A 22,956-nucleotide genomic window follows, 5' to 3' on the forward strand; every position below is an offset into this window, starting at 1 on the left:
TCTGGTCCCTGGACGGGACGCGGAGGTTCTAGGTGACCTACCCCAGGAGGTAGTCGACACCATCACTTCCGCTAGAGCCCCCTCTACGAGGCGCCTCTATGTGTTGAAGTGGAACCTGTTCTCGAACTTGCTCGATCAGAGCAAGTAGAGTTCCTCCGCAACCCTTCGGCAGTCGGACGTTGTGGAGCGTCCGACGCCAGGCCTAGTGCTCGTATGCTTATATAACTTGTGCTAGGCTGGGTTCCATATGTGGTGATCCCAGCGGCGATCCCATATGGGTATTCTTCCATGACCAGCTCCCTGGGGTGAGCCCGTGTCTTTCAATTGGCAGAGTCCGCTTTGCCGTCATTGTCCGGTGTAGCCTCCCCCTTCTCAGGCTGGAGCCACACCAGTGACATTCCATATGTTGTACTGCCCCTAACCGGCCAGTCCATTCGTATATTCTCCACATGGTACCCCTCTTCGGGCAGAATGTTGCTTCCGCAGCGTCCCTCTCCCCTGGAAAGGCACGCTTTCCCAGTGTTATCCAAGAGTCCCACTGTGTGGGGTATAACGGAACAGCAGTTTGAACTCTCTACTCAGGCCTTCCGCCTCAGTCAGTTGGGGGTCTGAGAGTCTTGCGTAGGGCGCTGGATGTGGCAGCAACCGTGACATTAGTAACCGAGACATTCTTATTTATTTATTTTTTTGTAAAGAAATGCGCTCGTGAAGTCGAACTGCTTCTGACATGGATCTAAATATAATAGTAGCTTTTTACTTTTATGGGGGCTTTCAACAAAAGGAAATTCTACAGGTGCTAATCTACCAACATGGCATTACCAATTTGTCTTAGGACGCCTATGAACGAGCACGAAGACTCCGCCGGAGTAGGTACTTGCAGGAGGGGGGGCTTCTGTTACATGTATGTCCTGTGTTTCCCCCTGCTTAGTGTTTTTGGTTTAGTCCTGTCAGTTTTCCTGCTCCTCGTTAGTGTTCAGTTCATTCACCTGTGTTTAGTTAATTTGCCCCAGCTATGCCTTGTTTCCATAATCTGTTCTCTGTGTATTTAAACCCTGTGTTCTCCCTCACTCCTTGTCCGTTCTCGTTTATGTAAAGTGTGGTTCCTGAGTTCTTTGTAATAAATTCCTGTTTTCAGTTATTCCTCTTCTCCTCATGCTTCCTGGTTACCACGTACGATTACACACACACACACACACACACACACACATTATTCTCGAAATATTCAGACTTTATTTTTTTAGGGATTTTTTTTTTTTTACGTTGCGGTTCAGGGCTTCCATAGGAAAGACTGTAAAAATTATACAAATAAAAACTTGTTAATTGATTAATTCTAAGTTACTTTCAGGATTATGTTAGATTTGATTGTGTTTTCATTTATATGCCTGTGTTTCTTGTGTTTCCTTGCAGTTTAGTCTTGTTAATACCCTTGTTAGTTTCCTTGGTTTCTGATTATTACACCTGTGTCTCATATAGTCCCATTTGTTTGCTTCTGTGTATATATACTTCCTGTTTTGTCAAGTCAAGTCACCTTTTTTTATAAAGCGCTTTATACAATACCGATTGTTTCAAAGCAGCTTTACAGTGATAACAGGAAAATGATTCAATGATGCAAACAGTTCATTTGGGCTGTACAGTAGATCTAAAAGAAAATAGTGTCATTTTTCAGCTGAGGTCAATTCGGTGTTGATTCAGTGTTAATTTCAATTGTAAAATTAGTTAGCAGTTCTGCAGAAAAACAGTAATGTCGTAATCCAGTTCAGTTCAGTTCTCATCCAATAGTATCAATGCAGTCAAGTCAATAATATTGTCAATATAATATTAATTGTCCCCAACAAAGTGTCATGATGTGGGTTTTTGTGTCTTGTCTTTTCGTGTTCAGTGGTTCCCTGTCCTGTCTTTTAGTTCTCCCAGGTGTTTCTCGTTATTCCCGACGCCCCCTTGTTATCTTGTTAGCTCGTTTGTCCATGATTATTTAAGCCCTGTGTTTCTGCCCCATCTTTGTGTGTTGTTGAATGTATGTTAGATGTTAACGTTGGTTATTTCTGAATCCTTGAATCCTGTTTCTAAGTCCTTGTATCCTGTTCCTGTCTAAGTTTGTAATTTGTTAATAAAGACACACTGCGTCTGGATCCAGCCTCATCGCTATTTCTACCGCAGTACGTTACACTAAGCAAGCCAGAGGTGACAGTTAGGCTACACACATTAATAATTGATTAAAATGAAAAGGACCTTCCCAGACAGCAAGACAGTGTCTGCCCAAATCCGGGCCACATCCGGTACACATGGATTCCAGGAGGAATCCAGGGCTTTTCAGAGATACCAAATGTTTGGAGGTATTTTTGGAATAATACTCAGTACTTAAATGTATATTTACAGTCTAACAAAAACACCTTAAAATAAAGTGTAACCATAAAAACTCATAATTTTGTAATTATAAATGTTAAACACAATGCTAGGATGCTCTAGGTGGTTGCATAATATAGAGTTCACCCCTAGTCTTTAGAATATTCAGTGTAATATTACATGTTGTAATATTATGTTATAATATTACAATGTAAGTCTATGTGATTTTTTGCTAACTTTATTGTCCACAAGCAAAAAAAAAAGTAATAGCACAAATCTACTCAATAAGCCACAGGTATTATTATTATTCACGTCAGTGCTGCACAAGGTCTTTAAGGTCTGGTTAAATGCCTGACTCTAAGTATGAGCAATAAAACAGAAATCCTTCTGTGAGATTTGAGTAGCAGAACAGGTCAGCCATTGCTCAACCTCTTAGAATAGTGAACGGTCTGCACTCCAACACTTCTGAGTGGAATAGTGAATATAACAGACGTGTGCTTGTGTGAAACACATTCACATGTCCAGTATAAGTAAACACACACACACACACACACACACACACATCTGTTCGAGTGTGTGTGAACATGCAGATAGGAGCAGACTTCCAGCATACAATGGTTCTTACTGTTCACACACATACAGTATCAACCCAGAAACTTTCAGACTTGCATGTGTGGTGAACCAGACAGGCGATGACATGGTGTACAGAATTAACACACACAGGTTTAGACATCGAACGACACTTTAGTTTCATACCCATCATATAATATGCATAACTTCAGAAGCAACCTAACAAATATGAAATACTTTTAAACAAATGGTTTTCAATCTTTTTGACTCAAGGGCCTAATAACTTTTGCAATTTAATGAATAAGGATTATAAGGATTTTTAAAAACACGTACCACTGTAATATTCAGTTTATAATATCTATAAACGTGATACATTTTTTATTTATCCCTAAAAAAAAAGCTTTTAGGAATTATTTATGATTTGCTAGCATTAACATAACTAATTATATGAGATTATTCTGAATTGTGCAGTATCATTGCTTAAATTTCATTAAAAAAATGTATTCCATTAATCCATATTATTAAAAATATTTATATAATATATAATACTAAACATATTTGAGAATATAGTAATAAAGATTATGAGTAATAAATACATTTAGGAAAATCACCAATTACTTTTTACAGCCTAATAATATGATGTGTCTGCCTAACACAAAATAATTACTTTTATCAACGTAAATTCTAAATTAATCATTTTAATTAGAAAATCCAGTGAAATACTTGATAATTATGATGTTTATCACAATTATGCAGGTCCTGACCGTGTTGCTCATGAAATTCCTATGAATACTCTATGTTGGGCACAAGAACTAAAGTCTTATTAAAATCAGGACAGATATGTGGGTGAGGAACTGTAAGGCTGTATAATAATAATAATTCATAAGTTAATCAATGGCCATGATGTATATGTTTACTCACCAGCAATGGAAAAGTTCACACAGAGAAAAGAAGACAGAAGCACATGTAAAACTAGATTTAAAGCGTGACACAAACAGAATGACAGGCACAGGACGCTGAATAAAGGCTCGTTCCACCAAGGATGATAATAATAACTAAACCGCTTTAAATGCTCAAGTTTTTTAAAGTCTGATGAATTCTAATTGGCTTTTTATTATTCATCAGCTATAGGGGAAAAATTGTTCTGAAAGTTATTTCAATGATATTGTTCCTCTGTGCAGTTATCGTTATAGATGTGGTGTGGGCTCTATTATTATATAATTACAATGATTTAAATTGTATACTTATAGTTATCCTTATAATTATTGTCCTTGGTGTGAATGGGCCTTATATCTGTTCTAATCGGAAATCTGTGTCAAAATGTTGAGTTGAAAGAGCCATTTAATAGGTTTTATTATGTATAAATCTTTTAAAAAATCTTTTCAGCTATGTATAATGAAGAATAGGGACACGGGAATGTTAATACATATATAAAAGACAATGCGAGTGAGTTTACCTAAGGTCATAAATGAATGTAAGATAACATAAGATTGTGTTTATAACATCCTCATGATGTAATGCACAACATAAAAAAAAAAAGCCAGAATGGTTTTAAGTCAAAGTAAATTGCCGTTGCATGGTGGGAAAATGCATTATGAACCATATGACTACAGTGAACGTGAGCTTTAAAAGAAAAACAGTTTACAAGATATTATATCCTACCTCTCTTTGCACACCAATCACATAGAATGTTTTGCCTTCGAACTTAAATTTGCTGACATCTGCCCTGCAAGAGTGAGACATTACAAATGAAATGTTACAAGCGAGACATTCAATGCAAAAACTTCATGTCAACAGTCAGACATAAGAGAGAGAGATTAATAGACATAAAACTCTTCAAACGTCTAGCCTAGAGTGCATTTATCTGCTTGTTGACTGTGGGCAGGTGTTAACAACACTACAAAACCTTATGTCAAAGACCATGAGCACTCACAGAACACTCATTGATCAGCTGATGTATACTCCATCTGATCGACTGGCCTTACATAATGTCTGTGAGTCAGCGCGCACAGGCTTTAAACTGTGTCGGGAAACAGTTTGGTTTACAAGCTCAGGCTGATTTTGAGGACGAACAGCTAGTTGCAGTTCAATGTGCAAGGTTCATGGCAACAAATCTTTGAAAGATATTCAAGTTGCAAGATATCCTTAAGCACTATGTACATTCCTCTTTGTTTCTGTTCACACCAACGATGATAACTACAACAATAACGATAACTATAGTTTTAATCATTCTTAGCATTTAAAATGGCAGACAGTAAAACTGCAGCGCATCCCTACAATAAACAGAACGTTATCAAGAATGGTTATATACCACACTCAGATAGGCATAAAGTATGCATGTTACCGGCCAATGTTTTATTCTACTCGCATCAAATTCAAAATACATTATTTATGGATGTACTGGATATTATTCAGCGCCGTGCTGGACATCGCAGTGCCGGGTTTGCCTACGCTGCCGTCGCGTTCTTTGCTCCGTCTGGATGTGTTGACAGAGTTTTAGTTTAAAAATTTCAGAATAATGACCTGGAATTCATTCATGAATGTGTGTGAACAACACACGGCATCCGTCTATGTCCGAGCACATGCGCACTTTGGTCAGAGCAGTAATAATGTGATTAAGGTGTTTACATGCCTGTTCATTGTGCTTAAAATCAGCATACGCCACATAGTTTAATGCGATTATGGTTACTACGATTATGAGCTTAATCACATTAGTTTGATCAAAGTATTGCGTTAATAATCCCATTATAAGGGTGCATGTAAACGCACTCATTGACGATAATGACACCAAACCATGAACAGAAAGATCTGAGGGCTTAAATACACAGAGATGATCATTAAAGGGACAAGAAACAGGTGCGGGACTTAATTACTATGGCAACAAACTAGAAATGAGAATTAGGCCAACAGAAACAGGGAAAACCATGAAAACTAAACTAAAGAGAACCTGACTATGACCTTACACTCCAGCAGAGGAAGGAGGGAGGGGTTCTGGAGATGGGCGAGGAACCGAAGGATGAGCCTTGGATGGGCTGGCAGAAGGGAACACCAAGGTGGGACAATAGAGGGAGGAGCTAGGGCAGAGATGGGAGGAGCCAGAGGATGACCCAGAGCAGAGCCAGGACGAAGGCCCATGGCAATACTGATGGAGGGAGGAGCCAAGATGGAGCCAGGAGCCCTGACTGAGGTGAAGTTGTGATTAGAGACCCAGGAGTAATCAAGGAGACATGGGCCCAGGGTGAAGCTGAAGATCTGGGGGGCCAAGGTGGAGCCGCAGGTGTGCATTACTGAGGTGACGGCGTGGGCTTGGCAGACTTGTCGGAGTCAGTGCGACCAAAGGATAATAGTGGAACCGGAGGGAAGGAGGAGCCTGGCTGAGCCAGAAGGGTGAAAGGTCGAGGTACAGCAGGAGATCCGCAAGTCCAAACCAGAACCAGAGTGACAAAAGTCCAAGGAGAGCCAGAGGGACGAAAGAGCCCGGTTGAACCTGAGGGATGACAGACCAAGGTGGAGCCGATGGGTCGGAGGGCTGAGATGAAGTCCGGGGCTCGGAGGCTTGAGATGGAGCTGAGGGCGGAACTGGACCAAGGTGGAACTGATGTCTGGGAAGCCCAAGGTGGATCCGCGCAGCTGGGCGGAACCACAGAAGGAGAAGCCGAGGGGCTGAAGGGAGACAGTGGAGGCAAGGCCTAGGAACTGGAGGGATAGGCAGAGGAGGAGGGAGAGGGAGGCTGGGCAGGACCATCCGTGTCGAAGGATACTTGGAGCTGGTAAGAGCCTATGGTGATTAAGGAGACCTGTAGCTAGGCAGAGCCAACAATGATGAAGCAGACTTTGAGCTAGTCTGATTTAATGACACTGATGGTTCAGTCCAGTCCCAAGTCATATTCAGAGATGAAGATGACTTGTAAATGAAAGCCTTAGCATAAGTTCTGCCAGTAAGACTTAATTACTACGTCACTTATTACCTTCACATCTATCCAATCATGTCCTAATACTTGCTGTATAAAGGATCGGCACTTACACATGTTTGAGTTCGCAGATGCTGACGCAACAATTACCTGCACCCTCCCCACCACCACCAGGATGGTCCTGTCCATGCCTCCCCGGGGGTCGGCTGCACCCCTGCCTTCATCTTCAGGCAGGAAATGCAGATCCGCAGCTCTCGGATTATGCACTACGGACGGGGCCTTTATAAATAATTGCTTGCTGGGCTGTCAATAAATTAATGCTTTGTACATTATTCTATCTCACGAGTCTTTCTGGTAGAACTGGGCTGAACCAGCAGAGATGAAGATGACTTGGAACTGGGCTGAACCAGCAGATACAAAGACAATTTGGGACTAGACAGGACCAGCGGAGACTGGGGACCTTGAAACATTTCATTATCCAGCTCATCAAATTATAATTCCTTGGGAACCCACCTCATTGATTGCCTCTCAGCAACGGGAGTGTGGGTGGGGCTCCAATCCATCCCCTCAATGGAAACTAATATTTACTCAGTGATGGATGCTGTTTCCAGCTCACACACCTGTTCAGACTCTGTAATAGGCTCGGGCTCCAGGACGAACGTGGCCTCTGGCAATCACTCTGGCTCTATCTTCGTAGCGTGATACAGCATGGCTGAAGGCTGGCTGGGCTCTGGGTCCGGAGTGGGACTGGCGATGTCTTCATCAGCGAGGCAGACAGTGAATAGTGAATTAGTCGCATCTGACAAGTACCCACTCCACATATTCGCCAAAACTCCCTCAAGGACCTTACATGGGCAGGCATGTCTTGGACCACTTGTTGAGGCTGGTGTGTTATAAAACTGCAGAGCGAGTGGTCCTGATATTGAGTCAGGCATGGCAGATCTAAAAAATCCCTTGTGTGGTCCTCGAGGGAACGATCCTCTTGTTCAAGGAGAAGCAGGTGTACAGCTGGAATATCCATTCCTTTTTTCCATTTAAATCCTTTATTCTGTCATGGTTGCATGCAGCGAGTCGAATAAAGATGATGCGTGATGCAGAATACACAAATAAATACACTTTTAATAAACACCAGAGAAAGAGAAACACACTACACTTAAACATTCTTTAAATTTGGGTGGATTCTGATTGGCTGTCAATGTTTGTATTCATGCCTTTTATGCCTTTTTAGTGATTCCAACTATATTGTACCTCAGTTTCATTTTTGTTATAGTTGTGATGTGGACGCCTCTATTCTCAAAGAATTAGAACGAAAGAAACTTTACAGTGATAGTTATCATTGTAGTTATCATGTGAACAGTCTATAACTGGGTGTTTCTTTCCAGAAAAAACTGGAAAGTGGACACTAGACTTTTTGCAGAATTTTTGCAGGTGAAATCCAGTCAATTCAATAGGAATCCACGTGATTGGGAATTTCACAACAGGGGGATTTGCCACGTTGACCAACAGAAAGCTTCTTGTTTTAAAAGTGGCTTCTGTGTGAGCTGTGCTACATCACTACACAACTGACAATAGACAATGGACCTTTTTGACATTTTTGTGACCGCACCTTACACTAAACTACACTGAGTAGGATGAGGTGGAGATGGAGAGTGAATCTGAGAGTGCAGCTAATGATAAGATGTTTTTTAAAGTTACCATTTTAAAAGATGTATCCTCTTATTTCCCTGGAAAACTACAAACCCTCTTGCAGTGAATCCCAGGAAAGCTGTGGATCCTGTGAAATCCTGAAACAAATTAAATCAAAGATCAGATTTATGATGTTTTAGCTATATATATTGTATTTTATATGTATTTAATACTAGATATTTCGTAGATACTAGATGCAGTATATAATAGATATTTTGTACGTTTCTGAGGTGAGTCAGTACCTTGCACGGGTGTGGGTCCACTCCATATGTGTCTAGTGTGTAGGCCCTCTGAAGAAGGTTTAACTCGGCGAGTGCAGGACACTGTCCCCTACAGAAACAATGGTAATTTTACAATCTAAGATCTCCAACTACATAAACCCCTGGTTTCACAGACAAGGCTTAAGCCAAGGTCCAGACTAAAATGCATGTTTAAGTTGTTTTAACTGAAAGCATTTTAAAATGTAATAATATTTCACAATATTACTGTTTTTGCTGTATTTATGATCAAATAAAGGCAGCATTGGTGAGCATAAGAGACTACTTTCAAACATGAAATAATCATACTGACCTCAAACTTTTGAACAGTTGTATAGCACAAATAAATGTAGAACTCCAATTGGCAGACAGCTTAATTTTTGTTCTCTCACCTCAGCTCATTTTGGTGGATCTCTATGATTTTGCGCTCTAGTTTGAGGGACTGTTTGGGGAAGAGCTTGAAGTCGCTGATGTAGTCAACAGGATGTTCCTCAGGATCATAGTCCCCAAGTTCAGCTAGAACAAGACAAACAGCCTTAAAAATCATCAAATAACCACATGAAAAAGCTAAAGAGCCTATTAAGATACCTGTGTATCTAGAACAAGAGACTCTCATCTGTTCCTGGTCTAAATGAGGTTCATATTCATTAGAAACTCTCTTTGTTGTTCACTTTGAGCAAGAAAATATGGAAAGAGGTTTGAAATATGACTGCTCATTAGTTAAAAAGCTTCCAGAAGAAAATTGCTCAGGAACACCATGCTACTGGTGCTATCAATCAAATAATATTCAAGCTTTGGTTGCAGAACACAATGTAATGAAATGTGTGATTGGTTGTAGATGAAGTTGTATTCTTACCCTGCACTATACAGGCTCCAAGATACGCAGCATCGGCGAACGGACATAAAAGCCTACCGTGGTACACGTCTCTCTTCAACTGTAGGTACAGAAGGTACCTGACAGAGAAACAACAAGAGAGGAGATATTTCAAAAGAGTCTTAGTGTTATTTCAACATGAATCATTCACCATGGATTCTTTCTCTTTGGCTGCATTCACACTAAAAGCCTTGTGAAAAAGAAGTCCTTTACTTCACTTTAGCATTCTTTCAAAAAGAGCACTTATTACGTAAACAATAAAGTTTCAAAGAATATACTTAAGTGCAAACTTTATGTTTTTGCAACGTCATACAGTTCAATTCATAAATAATTTTATTATTAAGGGCAAATCATGTGCACGGTAATGATTGTCAACTTAGAATGACGTAAAAAAAAATAGAATTGAACATAGTTGAAAACGTCAGGTTCAGTGTGATTTTTGCTGTTCACACTTGGATCTAAAAAAAACCAATGTGAAGGACATAATGATTTCCATTACACGAGAGTAGATGTTAAAAATTCATGCTGGTTTGTACTCGGCTTTCGCCAAGATCAGCACAAACTAAGACGTAGCTTTACAGTAACCTATGCTTCTCCATCCATTTACGCTTCTTTCCATATGGTGATGTGAATCTCCTTCTGTCCGGCGTTAACGACTGCAGTGTACTTGGCGCGTCAGCACACACGACGGCTGCAACTACAGTGTGGTCTCCCCAGTGGACCAGCACGACAACCGTCTGGATTGAGCCGAGTAGGGGACATTTCTCTGGGCACCTTCCGTCCTCAGTGTTTCGTCGACTAGCCCACAACACCTCAAGAGGGCTCGACAGTGACTCTGGCGTCCCAGAGTCACCCCCCTCCGTCCCCCACTCAACTCAGCCCAGCTTACTGACCTCTACATCCCTCCTGCTGCTGAGGTTGCTCCTTCCTCGTAGTTCACATGTGACCTAACCACAATCTCACAATCCAACTATACGCGCCAACCCGTTTGACTAAGGCTGTCGAGCCCCACTGTCTTCGTTAAAGTAGGTTCAGTGGCAACGGTTCCGTATGGCATACTACCTACCGCAAAACACAATATCTGCCCAAACACCAACCCTCATTCACGCAATATACACAGGAACGTAATAACTGTACTTACTATGCAAACTATACAAATAAACCAACAGACTCTTTGAGTTTTTCAAGAATTCTACGAAACCGTAGCGTGGCGGCCTGTACACAGCCAGCCAGAATATTTCCGTCTCAACCACAGCCAGTTGCTGCTCCTCTCTGCTGCTTCAGATAAGTTCTTTACTGTGCGACGCAACTCTTGGCCACTGAATCCGACGTCTCTGAGGAACCGGGTTGTAGAGTGTGCCACAAAACCTCGACAACCCACTTCCACTGGGTAAACCTGGACTCTCCATCCTCGCTGTTCTGCTTCAGTGGCCAGATGAGCATACCGCAGTTTCTTCCTCTCATATGCCTCATCTACCGCATCCTCCCATGGCACTGTTAACTCTATCAGTTGAACAATGTGTGCTGATCCAGACCACAAAACAATATCTGGTCGTAGGTTAGTGGTGGCAATCTCAGGTGGAAAAATAAGCCGTTGATCAAGATCAGCCAGCATTTTCCAGTCCCCAGCAGCTTCCAGTTGTCCTGGGCAAGAATTGTTTTTAACACCTTTTCTTGGTGGTTGCTCGCCTGGGCGGAGGAGTATTGTCTTCTGTGTGTAATGTTTTGCTAGAACAGGCGGCAACTTGTTGGTCATGTTACGCTTGCCTTCCGATGCTAAAGCCAAACATCGCAGTACTTGGTCATGGCGCCAAGTAAACCGACCCTGGCTAAGAGCCACCTTACATCCTGTCAAAATGTGCCTTAATGTGGCAGGTGATCTGTCCTGCAGAGTAATAAGCACAAACACACCAGTAACAATAACAGCACCCCAAAATCCTACTGAAATGTGTGGAACATCTAAAACAGCAGTTTACTGAACAGGATGCTATGTCTCAAAGTTTGACAGCTGTAGAATGACCTTCTAGTTTCGCAATTGGCTGGTATTTAATAAAAATAACATTTTGATACCATTCAGTTCTGGCATCCTCTTCTGATTTTCAGAGCAGAGAAGTCTACCAGATGGTCTGTGCTCACTGGCAAACTAGCCCTGCTTTAGTACACTAACATAACTGAGCACTCAACACTACTGTTTCCTTTAAGAAATGTTACGTTTGTAAGGCCTAAAAATAAGTGCACATGACACACCTCACAGAGGTAAGTCTGAACTGACAATGACATTTAAGACGGAATACGGACATGCACTTATAACATAAGTACAGCATGATATAAATAGAACATAATCCCAATGAGAATCTGTACTTCATTTTTAACAAAGTACCAAAAAAGTGCATTTGGTTGTGTTCTACGTATGTACAGTAGGAGCTCAATATACAGTATATGTATTTTTTTTGAATTATGGTCAAACTTTAAAATGCACAATGGCTCTACATTATTTAAGAGAGGACAAGTGCAAACGGAATTTAAAATCTATTTCACTTCCCTTTGAAAAAAAAGAAGTGCACTTTAGCATACATTAAAAAAAGAGTACTTGTTATGAAAATAATCTACATTAAACGAATATACAGTACTTAAATGCAAACTGAATACAAAGCTTTTAGACACTTAATTACATGTTAATTGCAATTAAATTAAATTGTATTATAATTTAGCGTTTTAATAAATGCAATTAGTTGAATTTTGTAGTAACCCAAATAGAACTTAAGTAGATCTTCTTCATATGTAATTCTATGATAACTTCTATTGTTTTTAAAACATGGTTAAAGTGTGAATGTACTGACAAGCAATCATGGCAAACTATATACTTAAATGTCTACTGAAACTTCTAAGTCATGTATTTCAATATATTTGTAACTACACATTTGTAAATATGAATTTGCAATTTAGTACATTTTAAAATATGTTAACTTTAAATTTAATATTTAATAACAAACTAGAGATAAAATTATAATTAAGTACTAATGTGCTTTAGTATGTTTGTCAACACATCAAAATAAGTGTACTTTTTAAAGCATGAGAAAAATATTAAAACATTATGATTGAAAAAATACTTTAAAGTAAAAATTTTAATTGTACATTATTACAAAGTGCACTTTTTTTCAAGTGTGAAAACATTATTTCATTAAAATGACATTATCTGCAAGTACAGGTTTTTTTTTTTTAAACAAGGACATTTGAAATACAAGTGCACATTCAATACAATTAAGTGCACTTCTTGGCAAGGTGATGAGACACATTTCCAAGTGAAACATGATATTCAAGGAAAAAATAATTAGGTCAATAGAGGGGCTTGATATTATCCAGTGAAGTAATTTCAGAGGTGGAAGCAAGTTCTTTAACTAAACTTTTTTTTAGCATTGGAATAATGTGCACTGACCATATATTAATCATTCACAATAAAAATAACAGGGTCCATTTGGATTTCATGGTGATTTCTAAAGTTTGTATGACGGAACTGCAATGCATTTGCCAAACGTTTGCATCATGCTTTTGTGCACTTGCATGTGTCTTCTCCATTCTCGCTCTGTGTAACCCACTGCTCTCAAATCCATTCTTTATATTAAATATTAAAGAGAGAGAGAGCGGTAGGACAAATATATATAGTTGTTTTCTGTGTCAAGCAGCTTTAACAGGAAAAACTCTAGTATGGAGCGGAAAATAGCATGAACTGGCACATTAATGCATCTCTTGTCCATCTCAAACCCTTGCTTTCTCTTTCACAGGATGAAACCATTTAAACTCAGACCACCTGGGCTCCCTCTCACACACATACGCCTCGCTCTCTCTAAAGCTTCTGTCTGGCCACAGGAACATTCTCGTTTTCCAGCGCACAGAGAAACCGTGGAAGATCGAGAAAGACAAACACATTTATCTTGACAGTTCAGATGGTGTACATACACTGAGCACCATGTTGTGAGACCAGCACTAATGATTTAGTCACACCAACAATCTGTGAGTGTGTGTTTGTGTATGTGTGCAGATGTCTGTGCGCGCACGTGTGTGTGTGTTTGAGAGAATTAGTGAGATGGAATCAAAGCTCGTGCTTGGAACGTCGCTCTCTGATAATGTGAGAGGAATATGTGACACACATTGACACTGACAATCTATTCAGAATATTTTTTTGCTTCCTTTTGAGGAAAAAAAATCCTATTAACATAAAAATTGAGGAGCAAACATTTTTCATATTAATTTATGGAAAAATAAGGATGTCTGAAATGATGAAAAGAAAAATCTTTTACAAATCTAGCTAAAAACAAGTTCTTGACTAATTAAAAATTAAACTTGGTGTTGGAACTTTATTCATTTTCTTCGTCTGTTTAGCTGCACCCACCTGTGACAATATACACACACATATACACTCACCTAAAGGATTATTAGGAACACCATACTAATACTGTGTTTGACCCCCTTTCGCCTTCAGAACTGCCTTAATTCTACGTGGCATTGATTCAACAAGGTGCTGAAAGCATTCTTTAGAAATGTTGGCCCATATTGATAGGATAGCATCTTGCAGTTGATGGAGATTTGTGGGATGCACATCCAGGGCACAAAGCTCCCGTTCCACCACATCCCAAAGATGCTCTTTTGGGTTGAGATCTGGTGACTGTGGGGGCCATTTTAGTACAGTGAACTCATTGTCATGTTCAAGAAACCAATTTGAAATGATTCGAGCTTTGTGACATGGTGCATTATCCTGCTGGAAGTAGCCATCAGAGGATGGGTACATGGTGGCCATAAAGGGATGGACATGGTCAGAAACAGTGCTCAGGTAGGCCGTGGCATTTAAACGATGCCCAATTGGCACTAAGGGGCCTAAAGTGTGCCAAGAAAACATCCCCCACACCATTACACCACCACCACCAGCCTGCACAGTGGTAACAAAGCATGATGGATCCATGTTCTCATTCTGTTTACGCCAAATTCTGACTCTACCATCTGAATGTCTCAACAGAAATCGAGACTCATCAGACCAGGCAACATTTTTCCAGTCTTCAACTGTCCAATTTTGGTGAGCTCTTGCAAATTGTAGCCTCTTTTTCCTATTTGTAGTGGAGATGAGTGGTACCCGGTGGGGTCTTCTGCTGTTGTAGCCCATCCGCCACAAGGTTGTGCGTGTTGTGGCTTCACAAATGCTTTGCTGCATACCTCGGTTGTAACGAGTGGTTATTTCAGTCAAAGTTGCTCTTCTATCAGCTTGAATAAGTCGGCCCATTCTCCTCTGACCTCTTGCATCAACAAGGCATTTTCGCCCACAGGACTGCCGCATACTGGATGTTTTTCCCTTTTCACACCATTCTTTGTAAACCCTAGAAATGGTTGTGCGTGAAAATCCCAGTAACTGAGCAGATTGTGAAATACTCAGACCGGCCCATCTGGCACCAACAACCATGCCACGCTTAAAATTGCTTAAATCACCTTTCTTTCCCATTCTGACATTCAGTTTGGAGTTCAGGAGATTGTCTTGACCAGGACCACACCCCTAAATGCATTGAAGCAACTGCCATGTGATTGGTTGATTAGATAATTGCATTAATGAGAAATTGAACAGGTGTTCCTAATAATCCTTTAGGTGAGTGTATATGTACATATAAATGCATACATACACATATACAGTATATATATATATATATATAAATATCTCACGAATAATCGATTTAACAGCACTAATTTAAATACACGATATACAGTGTCTGTATAGAGAATACATTTTCATTTCAAATGACAATAGATTATAGCTGTTATATAATAGTTATATACAGTAGCTGTTATATATTAGTCTATGTGCGTAAAATTTATGAAAAAAGCTTTGTAAATTTTTTTTAACAAAATATATTTTCGCATTTCTTCTGATTTTGGAGTGAAATATGAATGTACATGTTCTTGACAGGTTTCGTGAGATGCACTGTAATGAGATCACATTGGTTACTTTGACATGAAAGAAGCCACCGATCAGCCGTTCTGGCTTCAGCTACAAAGTAAACATGCTCTTTCAAATGAAACTGGAACAATCTGCTCAGGAGGCGTTTTAAAAATGCAAATCTCTTCCAGAAAATCCTCAATCTCATATACTTGACTTGAGCGATTCAGGGCTGTTTATACTGTGACTGGCCGGGCTTGTTTTTATGTCCTTCCAATGCAATTTGAACATTAGATCAGAGAACTGTTACCTTGTCAGCTCTTCCTTGATCTTGATTGGCTCCTGAGGGTAGAACTTCACCCTGAAGCACATAGTGTATGGCTGGTGACCTGAAAACAGCACAACATCAACAAACAGATGAGGGGAGAGAGAGACAACTTGAGCGTAAGCCAGTAAGTGTGAGACAGATTATGCAGAGAACTGTAACCAAGGGCATGAGGAGAGCTAAAATGATTATATTAATCCATGAGATGAGGGAAACCCCTCTGGTGAAGAATGAAATGAAGCCTTCAAAGATAAACGTAATGACTCTGAGAAGTTTAGAGCTCAAAGGGAAAGATTGACTTCATTGACGTCACTTTGTCTACGATCTCTCTCTGTCACTTGTCTGCTACGTGTTCATTCACCTCCCTTCTGTAATTCGACATAAAACATCTCTGAATGCGAGTGATGTTTTACCTATGTAAAGACGCGGTCACATTGGCAAAAAAGTCCATTGTTTATTCTAAATAGCAATGAGAGATGCACAGTTTAAGTCACTTTCAAACCAAGCAGCTTAATATTGGTCAAAGCAACCATGTGACCAACTTGAACCCTTTGTGAAATATGCATTGGAAAATGTTTCCACCTTATGCAAAATTCCTATTGAAACTGGTTTCACCGTCAAAAATTCACGAACAACAGTAAGTAAATGTGACTTGCTGCCACCTTGAGGGCAAGAACGAAATAAATGAAACTTACATTTCATCTGTTTCACTACTGGTTTGCTCGGGTCCAACCAATGCTGTATAAAATGACAAGAGAAAGAAATTATTCACTTCTGTGCACTGACGAGTAAAGATGGTGACAAATCAAAAATGTTTATGGTAAGCACTTTGGATAAGCATCCTGCTCGGGAAATGATCGTAAACAACATTCCCACTGATGAACGATCCCTTTTTTCTATAGCGAGCATTAATATTACAACATAAATGACTGTAAATAATTCACTACAGTTCTGCTGGGAGGTTTTCTGCTCGACTGAAGAAACATTGTCGTGCATACAGTAGGGTAAAACCCCTTGGTTGGTTGTCATGGTAACTTTTATCAGAATTTAAAGCCAGTATGATAGGCTACTTAAGGATACAATATCTGGTGATAGTACAGAAATAAGTACATGTAAGATTTGCGAGTGTTTATATTACTGTTCAAAAGTTTGGGGTGAGAAAGATTTTTAGATGTTAAATTGATCAAAAGTGTCAGTAAAAACTTTTACATTACTTTTACAATTTTTAAAAATGTTTTCAAATATAAAATTTCACAGTGTTACTGTTTTTTCTGTATTTTTGAAAAAATAAATGCAGCCTTGGTGAGCATAAGAGACTTTGGTAACACTTTAGTTTAAGGTGTAATTAAAGGTTACATATACTTAACAACAGTAAATTCTGCATAATTATAAGTAACTAACCCTAAACCAAACCCTAAACCTAATCTTAACCCTAAAGTAAGTAGGCATACATGTAGTATGCACTTATTTGTGTAATTACACTATAACAATGTCACCTTAAAATAAAATGTAACCAAGACCTCTTTCAAAAACAAAATCTTACGGACCACAAATTTTTTAACCGTGTTGTACTTGCCACTCAGGAAACAGGATTTTAAGTTGTATGTATGTTTGAGGTTTAGTTATTGTAAAAGCTTGTGCAGAATTTTATTGCGGATTCCACTTGATTCCACAGATTCAAACATGAATTGGGGCCCAGGTCAGGAAGCAGACAGACTGGCTAAACCGACCGTCTGCTAGCTGTCTCACGTCACTGAGGTCAGATAAATCCCATCACATAGACTCTTTCACCTAGATATCATCATATAGACACTGTGTCTGTTCCCCGAAATAGGAAATACAAAAAACTCCCATACCCATTTAAGGGTAAAAATGTAATTGATGTTAAACAAATAAAAACAGATATAATACAAATGAACAAATGATAAAGCTCGGGTTACTGAATATTCTATCCCTATATATTACTTCAAAAGCACTTATTGTTAATTATATGATTACAGATTATAACCTAGGTGTGCTGTGTTTGACAGAAACCTGGCTAAAACCAGACGATTACATTACTTTAAATTAGTCCACCCCGCAGGGTTACTGTTATAAACATGAGCCTCGTCTGAAAGGCAAAGGGGGAGGTGTAGCTGTAATTTATAGTAATATCTTCAGAATTACTGAGAAGTCTTGTTTCAGATATAATTCATTTGAAATGTTGGTGCTTAATGTAACACTATCTAATGTAAATGATAAATCACATTTAGAATTTGAGCTGGCTACTGTATACAGGCCACCATACAGACTTTATCAAATAATTTACTATTTTTCTATCAGAGTTAGTACTGGCTGCAGATAAAGTCCTAATTGTTGGTGATTTTAATATACATGTAGATAACGAAAAATATGCATTGGGGACCTACTCATTGTCGTAATCATACTCTAGATCTAATATTATCACATGGAATCAATGTTGATGCCGTTGAAGTTCTGCAGCAGAGCGATGACATCTCAGATCATTATCTAGTCTTGTGTATACTTCATTTAGCCAAGGCTGCAAAGCCGACTCCGTGTTACAAATATGTTAGACCTATCACTTCTGCTACTAAAGATAGCTTTATTAATAACATTCCTCATCAGTTTCATCTCCAAAGCATCCCAGATAGCTAAAAAGAACTCAATATTGCGACAGAAACGTTTGACTCTCTCTTTTCCAGCACTTTAGTTGCTCCTTTGCGCTTAAAGAAGATTAAAGAAAATAATCCAACGCCGTGGTACACCCTCAGGCCCTTAAGAGAGCAGCCAGAAAAATGGAGCGCAACTGGAAGTTTTTTTGCATTTCATGGAAAGAGAGCACGATTGCGTACAGAACACTTAAACACTGCTAGATCTGCTTATTGTTCATCCCTATTAGAAGAAAATAAACATGTATTTATTTGAAACAGTGGCTAAATTAAGGTTAAATAAAGCTTCAACCCCAGACATTTCCAAGCAGCACAGCAGTAATGACTTTATGAACTTCTTACAAGATTGATAATATCAGGGAGAAAATTATAACTATGCAACCGTCTACTACAGTTTTGCATCAGCCAGTGCATTGCAGTCTCCCTGATGAAAAATTCGATTCATTCATTGCTATAGGAGAGGAAGAATTTTCTAAACTTGTTAAATCATCTAAATCGACAACATGTATGTTAGACCCTATTCCGACTAAGCTATTGAAAGAGATGCTTCCAGAGGTCATAGATCCTCTTCTTGATATCATTCATTCATCTTTGTCATTAGGATACGTACCAGAAACTTTTAAGCTGGCTATGATTAAACCACTTGTTAAAAAACGCAACTTGATCCTACAGAATTAATCAATTACAGGCCGATCTCGAATCAACCTTTTCTGTCGAAGATCCTAGAAAAGGCAGTATCCTCACAACTGTGTTCCTTTTTAGAAAGAAATGGTATCTGCGAGGATTTTCAGTCAGGATTTAGACCGTACCATAGTACTGAGACAGCTCTCATTAGAGTCACAAATGATTTGCTCTTATCATCCGATCATGGCTGTATCTCTCTATTAGTGTTACTCGATCTTATTTGATACCATTGACCACAACATTCTTTTAAATAGACTCGAAAATTATGTTGGCATTAGTGGAATTGCATTAGCATGGTTTAAATCATACTTATCTGACCATTATCAGTTTGTAGCAGTAAATGAAGAGATGTCTTGAGTACCAGTATGGAGTACCACAAGGCTCAGTACTAGGACCGTTGCTATTCACTCAGTACATGCTACCCTTGGGAGATATCATTAGGAAGGATGGCATTAGTTTTCACTGTTATGCTGATGACACTCAGCTCTATATTTCTTCACGCCCTGACGAAACTTACCAATTCACAAAATTAACGAAATGCATAGCCGATATAAAAAATTGGATGACTAGTAATTTCCTACTACTTAATTCTGAAAAAACAGAGATTCTAATCATTGGACAAAAAACGTCCTTACGTACTAACCTAGAATACTGTATAACACTTGATGGCTTCCTTGTCAAACCTTTGTCGTCGGTTAGGAACCTGGATGTGCTCTTTGATACCAATCTTTCATTTGAAAGTCACGTTTCTAGTATCTGTAAAACCGCATTCTTCCATCTTAAAAATATATCTAAATTACGTCAAATGCTCTCAATGACAAATGCGGAACAATTCGTTCATGGGTTCATGACATCAAGGCTAGATTATTGTAATGCACTACTGGGTGGTTGCCCTGCACGCTTAATAAATAAACTACAGCTAGTTCAAAACGCAGCCGCTAGAGTTCTTACCAGAACCAGGAAGTATGACCATATTAGCCCAGTTCTTTCAACACTGCATTGGCTCCCTATTAAACATATACATTTTAAAATATTGCTGATTACTTAAAAAGCACTAAATGGTTTGGCTCCCCAGTACTTGAGCGAGCTCTTAACACATTATAGTCCTTCGCGTCTATTGCGATCTCAAAATTCTGGCCAGTTGATAATACCTAGAATATCTAAATCGACTGCTGGCGGTAGATCCTTTTCCTATTTAGCACCAAACCTCTGGAACAATCTTCCTAACATTGTCCGAGAAGCAGACACACTCTGTCAGTTTAAATCTAGACTAAAAACACATCTCTTTGACCTAGCATACACATAACACATTATAAACTTCTATAATTCAATGTTAGGCTGCATAGATTAGGTCAGCCGGATCCGGGAACTCTCCCCATAAATCCTGATGTACTCATTACATCATAAGAAGAATGGCATCTAGGCTAATATTAGTCTCTCTGTTTATCCCGAGGTTTACCGCAGTCCGCCGGATCCAGGCCGCATCCAGATCTGATGAAGGACCTGCGCCTGGACACGACGACAACTCAGCCCTGAAGTTTCAACTAGTCTCTCCCCTGTGAAGGAGAGACTTCTCCACTTCTCCTTCCCTTTACCTCTGTACAGATAAAACGTTGTCAAAATAGTTCTGGTTCACATGGCTACTCGGAAGCGATAAATAATTTGGTATTATAAATTTTTAGAGCCAGAAAAGTAATTTGTTGAGGACAATTTGTAAAGAAAGACTACACGCCTGTGCACATATATATTCAAACGCGCATACCTATAGACTAAACACGTAATATGCATGTGCACGCCATCAGCGTTTTCACAGGTTTGAAAAAACTTTTTTTAAAGCTTGCGCAGAGATAAAATATATATATATATATATATATATATATATATATATATATAGACAGTATATATGTATATACAGGTCCTTCTCAAAAAATTAGCATATTGTGATAAAGTTAATTATTTTCCATAATGTAATGATAAAAATTAAACTTTCATATATTTTAGATTCATTGCACACCAACTGAAATATTTCAGGTCATTTATTGTTTTAATACTGATGATTTTGGCATACAGCTCATGAAAACCCAAAATTCCTGTCTAAAAAAAATTAGCATATTTCATCCGACCAATAAAATAAGTGTTTTTAATACAAAAAAAAAAGTCAACCTTCAAATAATTATGTTCAGTTATGCACTCAATAGTCAATACTTGGTCGGGAATCCTTTTGCAGAAATGACTGCTTCAATGTGGCGTGGCATGGAGGCAATCAGCCTGTGGCACTGCTGAGGTGTTATGGAGGCCCAGGATGCTTCGATAGCGGCCTTAAGCTCATCCAGAGTGTTGGGTCTTGCGTCTCTCAACTTTCTCTTCACAATATCCCACAGATTCTCTATGGGGTTCAGGTCAGGAGAGTAGGCAGGCCAATTGAGCACAGTAATACCATGGTCAGTAAACCATTTACCAGTGGTTTTGGCACTGTGAGCAGGTGCCAGGTCGTGCTGAAAAATGAAATCTTCATCTCCATAAAGTTTTTCAGCAGATGGAAGCATGAAGTGCTCCAAAATCTCCTGATAGCTAGCTGCATTGACCCTGCCCTTGATAAAACACAGTGGACCAACACCAGCATCTGACATGGCACCCCAGACCATCACTGACTGTGGGTACTTGACACTGGACTTCAGGTATTTTGGCATTTCCTTCTCCCCAGTCTTCCTCCAGACTCTGGCACCTTGATTTCCGAATGACATGCAAAACTGAGCAACAGTCCAGTGCTGCTTCTCTGTAGCCCAGCTCAGGCGCTTCTGCCGCTGTTTCTGGTTTAAAAGTGGCTTGACCTGGGGAATGTGGCACCTGTAGCCCATTTCCTGCACACGCCTGTGCACGGTGGCTCTGGATGTTTCTACTCCAGACTCAGTCCACTGCTTCCGCAGGTCCCCCAAGGTCTGGAATCGGTCCTTCTCCACAATCTTCCTCAGGGTCCGGTCACCTCTTCTCGTTGTGCAGCGTTTTTTGCCACACTTTTTCCTTCCCACAGACTTCCCACTGAGGTGCCTAGATACAGCACTCAGGGAACAGCCTATTTGTTCAGAAATTTCTTTCTGTGTCTTACCCTCTTGCTTGAGGGTGTCAATGATGGCCTTCTGGACAGCAGTCAGGTCGGCAGTCTTACCCATGATTGCGGTTTTGAGTAATGAAACAGGCTGGGAGTTTTTAAAAGCCTCAGGAATCTTTTGCAGGTATTTAGAGTTAATTAGTTGATTCAGATGATTAGGTTAATAGCTCGTTTAGAGACCCTTTTCATGATATGCTAATTTTTTGAGACAGGAATTTTGGGTTTTCATGAGCTGTATGCCAAAATCATCATCATTAAAACAATAAAAGACCTGAAATATTTCAGTTGGTGTGCAATGAATCTAAAATATATGAAAGTTTAATTTGTATCATTACAGTATGGAAAATAATGAACTTTATCACAATATGCTATTTTTTTGAGAAGGACCTGTATATATATATATATATATATATATATATACTGTATATATAATTTATTTATTTTTTCTTTAAGGCTTGCACTTTGGAACCTATTTCAAGGTTTGCGCTCTCGAGCCACCAGGCACTGTTGTTATGCGGATGAGCGGGCCGGAGCACGTTAAGGGTTTCTGTTAGAACTGTGACGTGTAAGCGGCCCCTAAGTTAATAACTAATGATCTTTGCATCGGAAGG

General features: G+C 39.4%; 1 protein-coding gene across 1 annotated transcript in view; it reads right to left on the reverse strand.

Annotated features, from left to right (window-relative positions):
• The window catches only part of frmd3 (FERM domain containing 3), a 74,959-nt gene that overhangs the window by 31,379 nt on the left and 20,624 nt on the right, over positions 1–22,956 (reverse strand). Inside the window, exons 3-9 of the mRNA XM_056246840.1 lie at positions 16,579–16,621; positions 15,869–15,947; positions 9,624–9,721; positions 9,160–9,283; positions 8,753–8,840; positions 8,520–8,608; positions 4,576–4,639 (exon numbers count right to left, since the gene is read on the reverse strand). Coding sequence (XP_056102815.1) covers positions 4,576–4,639; positions 8,520–8,608; positions 8,753–8,840; positions 9,160–9,283; positions 9,624–9,721; positions 15,869–15,947; positions 16,579–16,621 — 585 coding nt within the window. The remainder of the gene's footprint in view (positions 1–4,575; positions 4,640–8,519; positions 8,609–8,752; positions 8,841–9,159; positions 9,284–9,623; positions 9,722–15,868; positions 15,948–16,578; positions 16,622–22,956) is intronic.

Source organism: Rhinichthys klamathensis, unplaced genomic scaffold (genome assembly GCF_029890125.1).
Source record: "Rhinichthys klamathensis goyatoka isolate OS25496 unplaced genomic scaffold, OSU_Roscu_1.1 h1tg000040l_1, whole genome shotgun sequence".
NCBI classification, from domain to species: domain Eukaryota; kingdom Metazoa; phylum Chordata; class Actinopteri; order Cypriniformes; family Leuciscidae; genus Rhinichthys; species Rhinichthys klamathensis.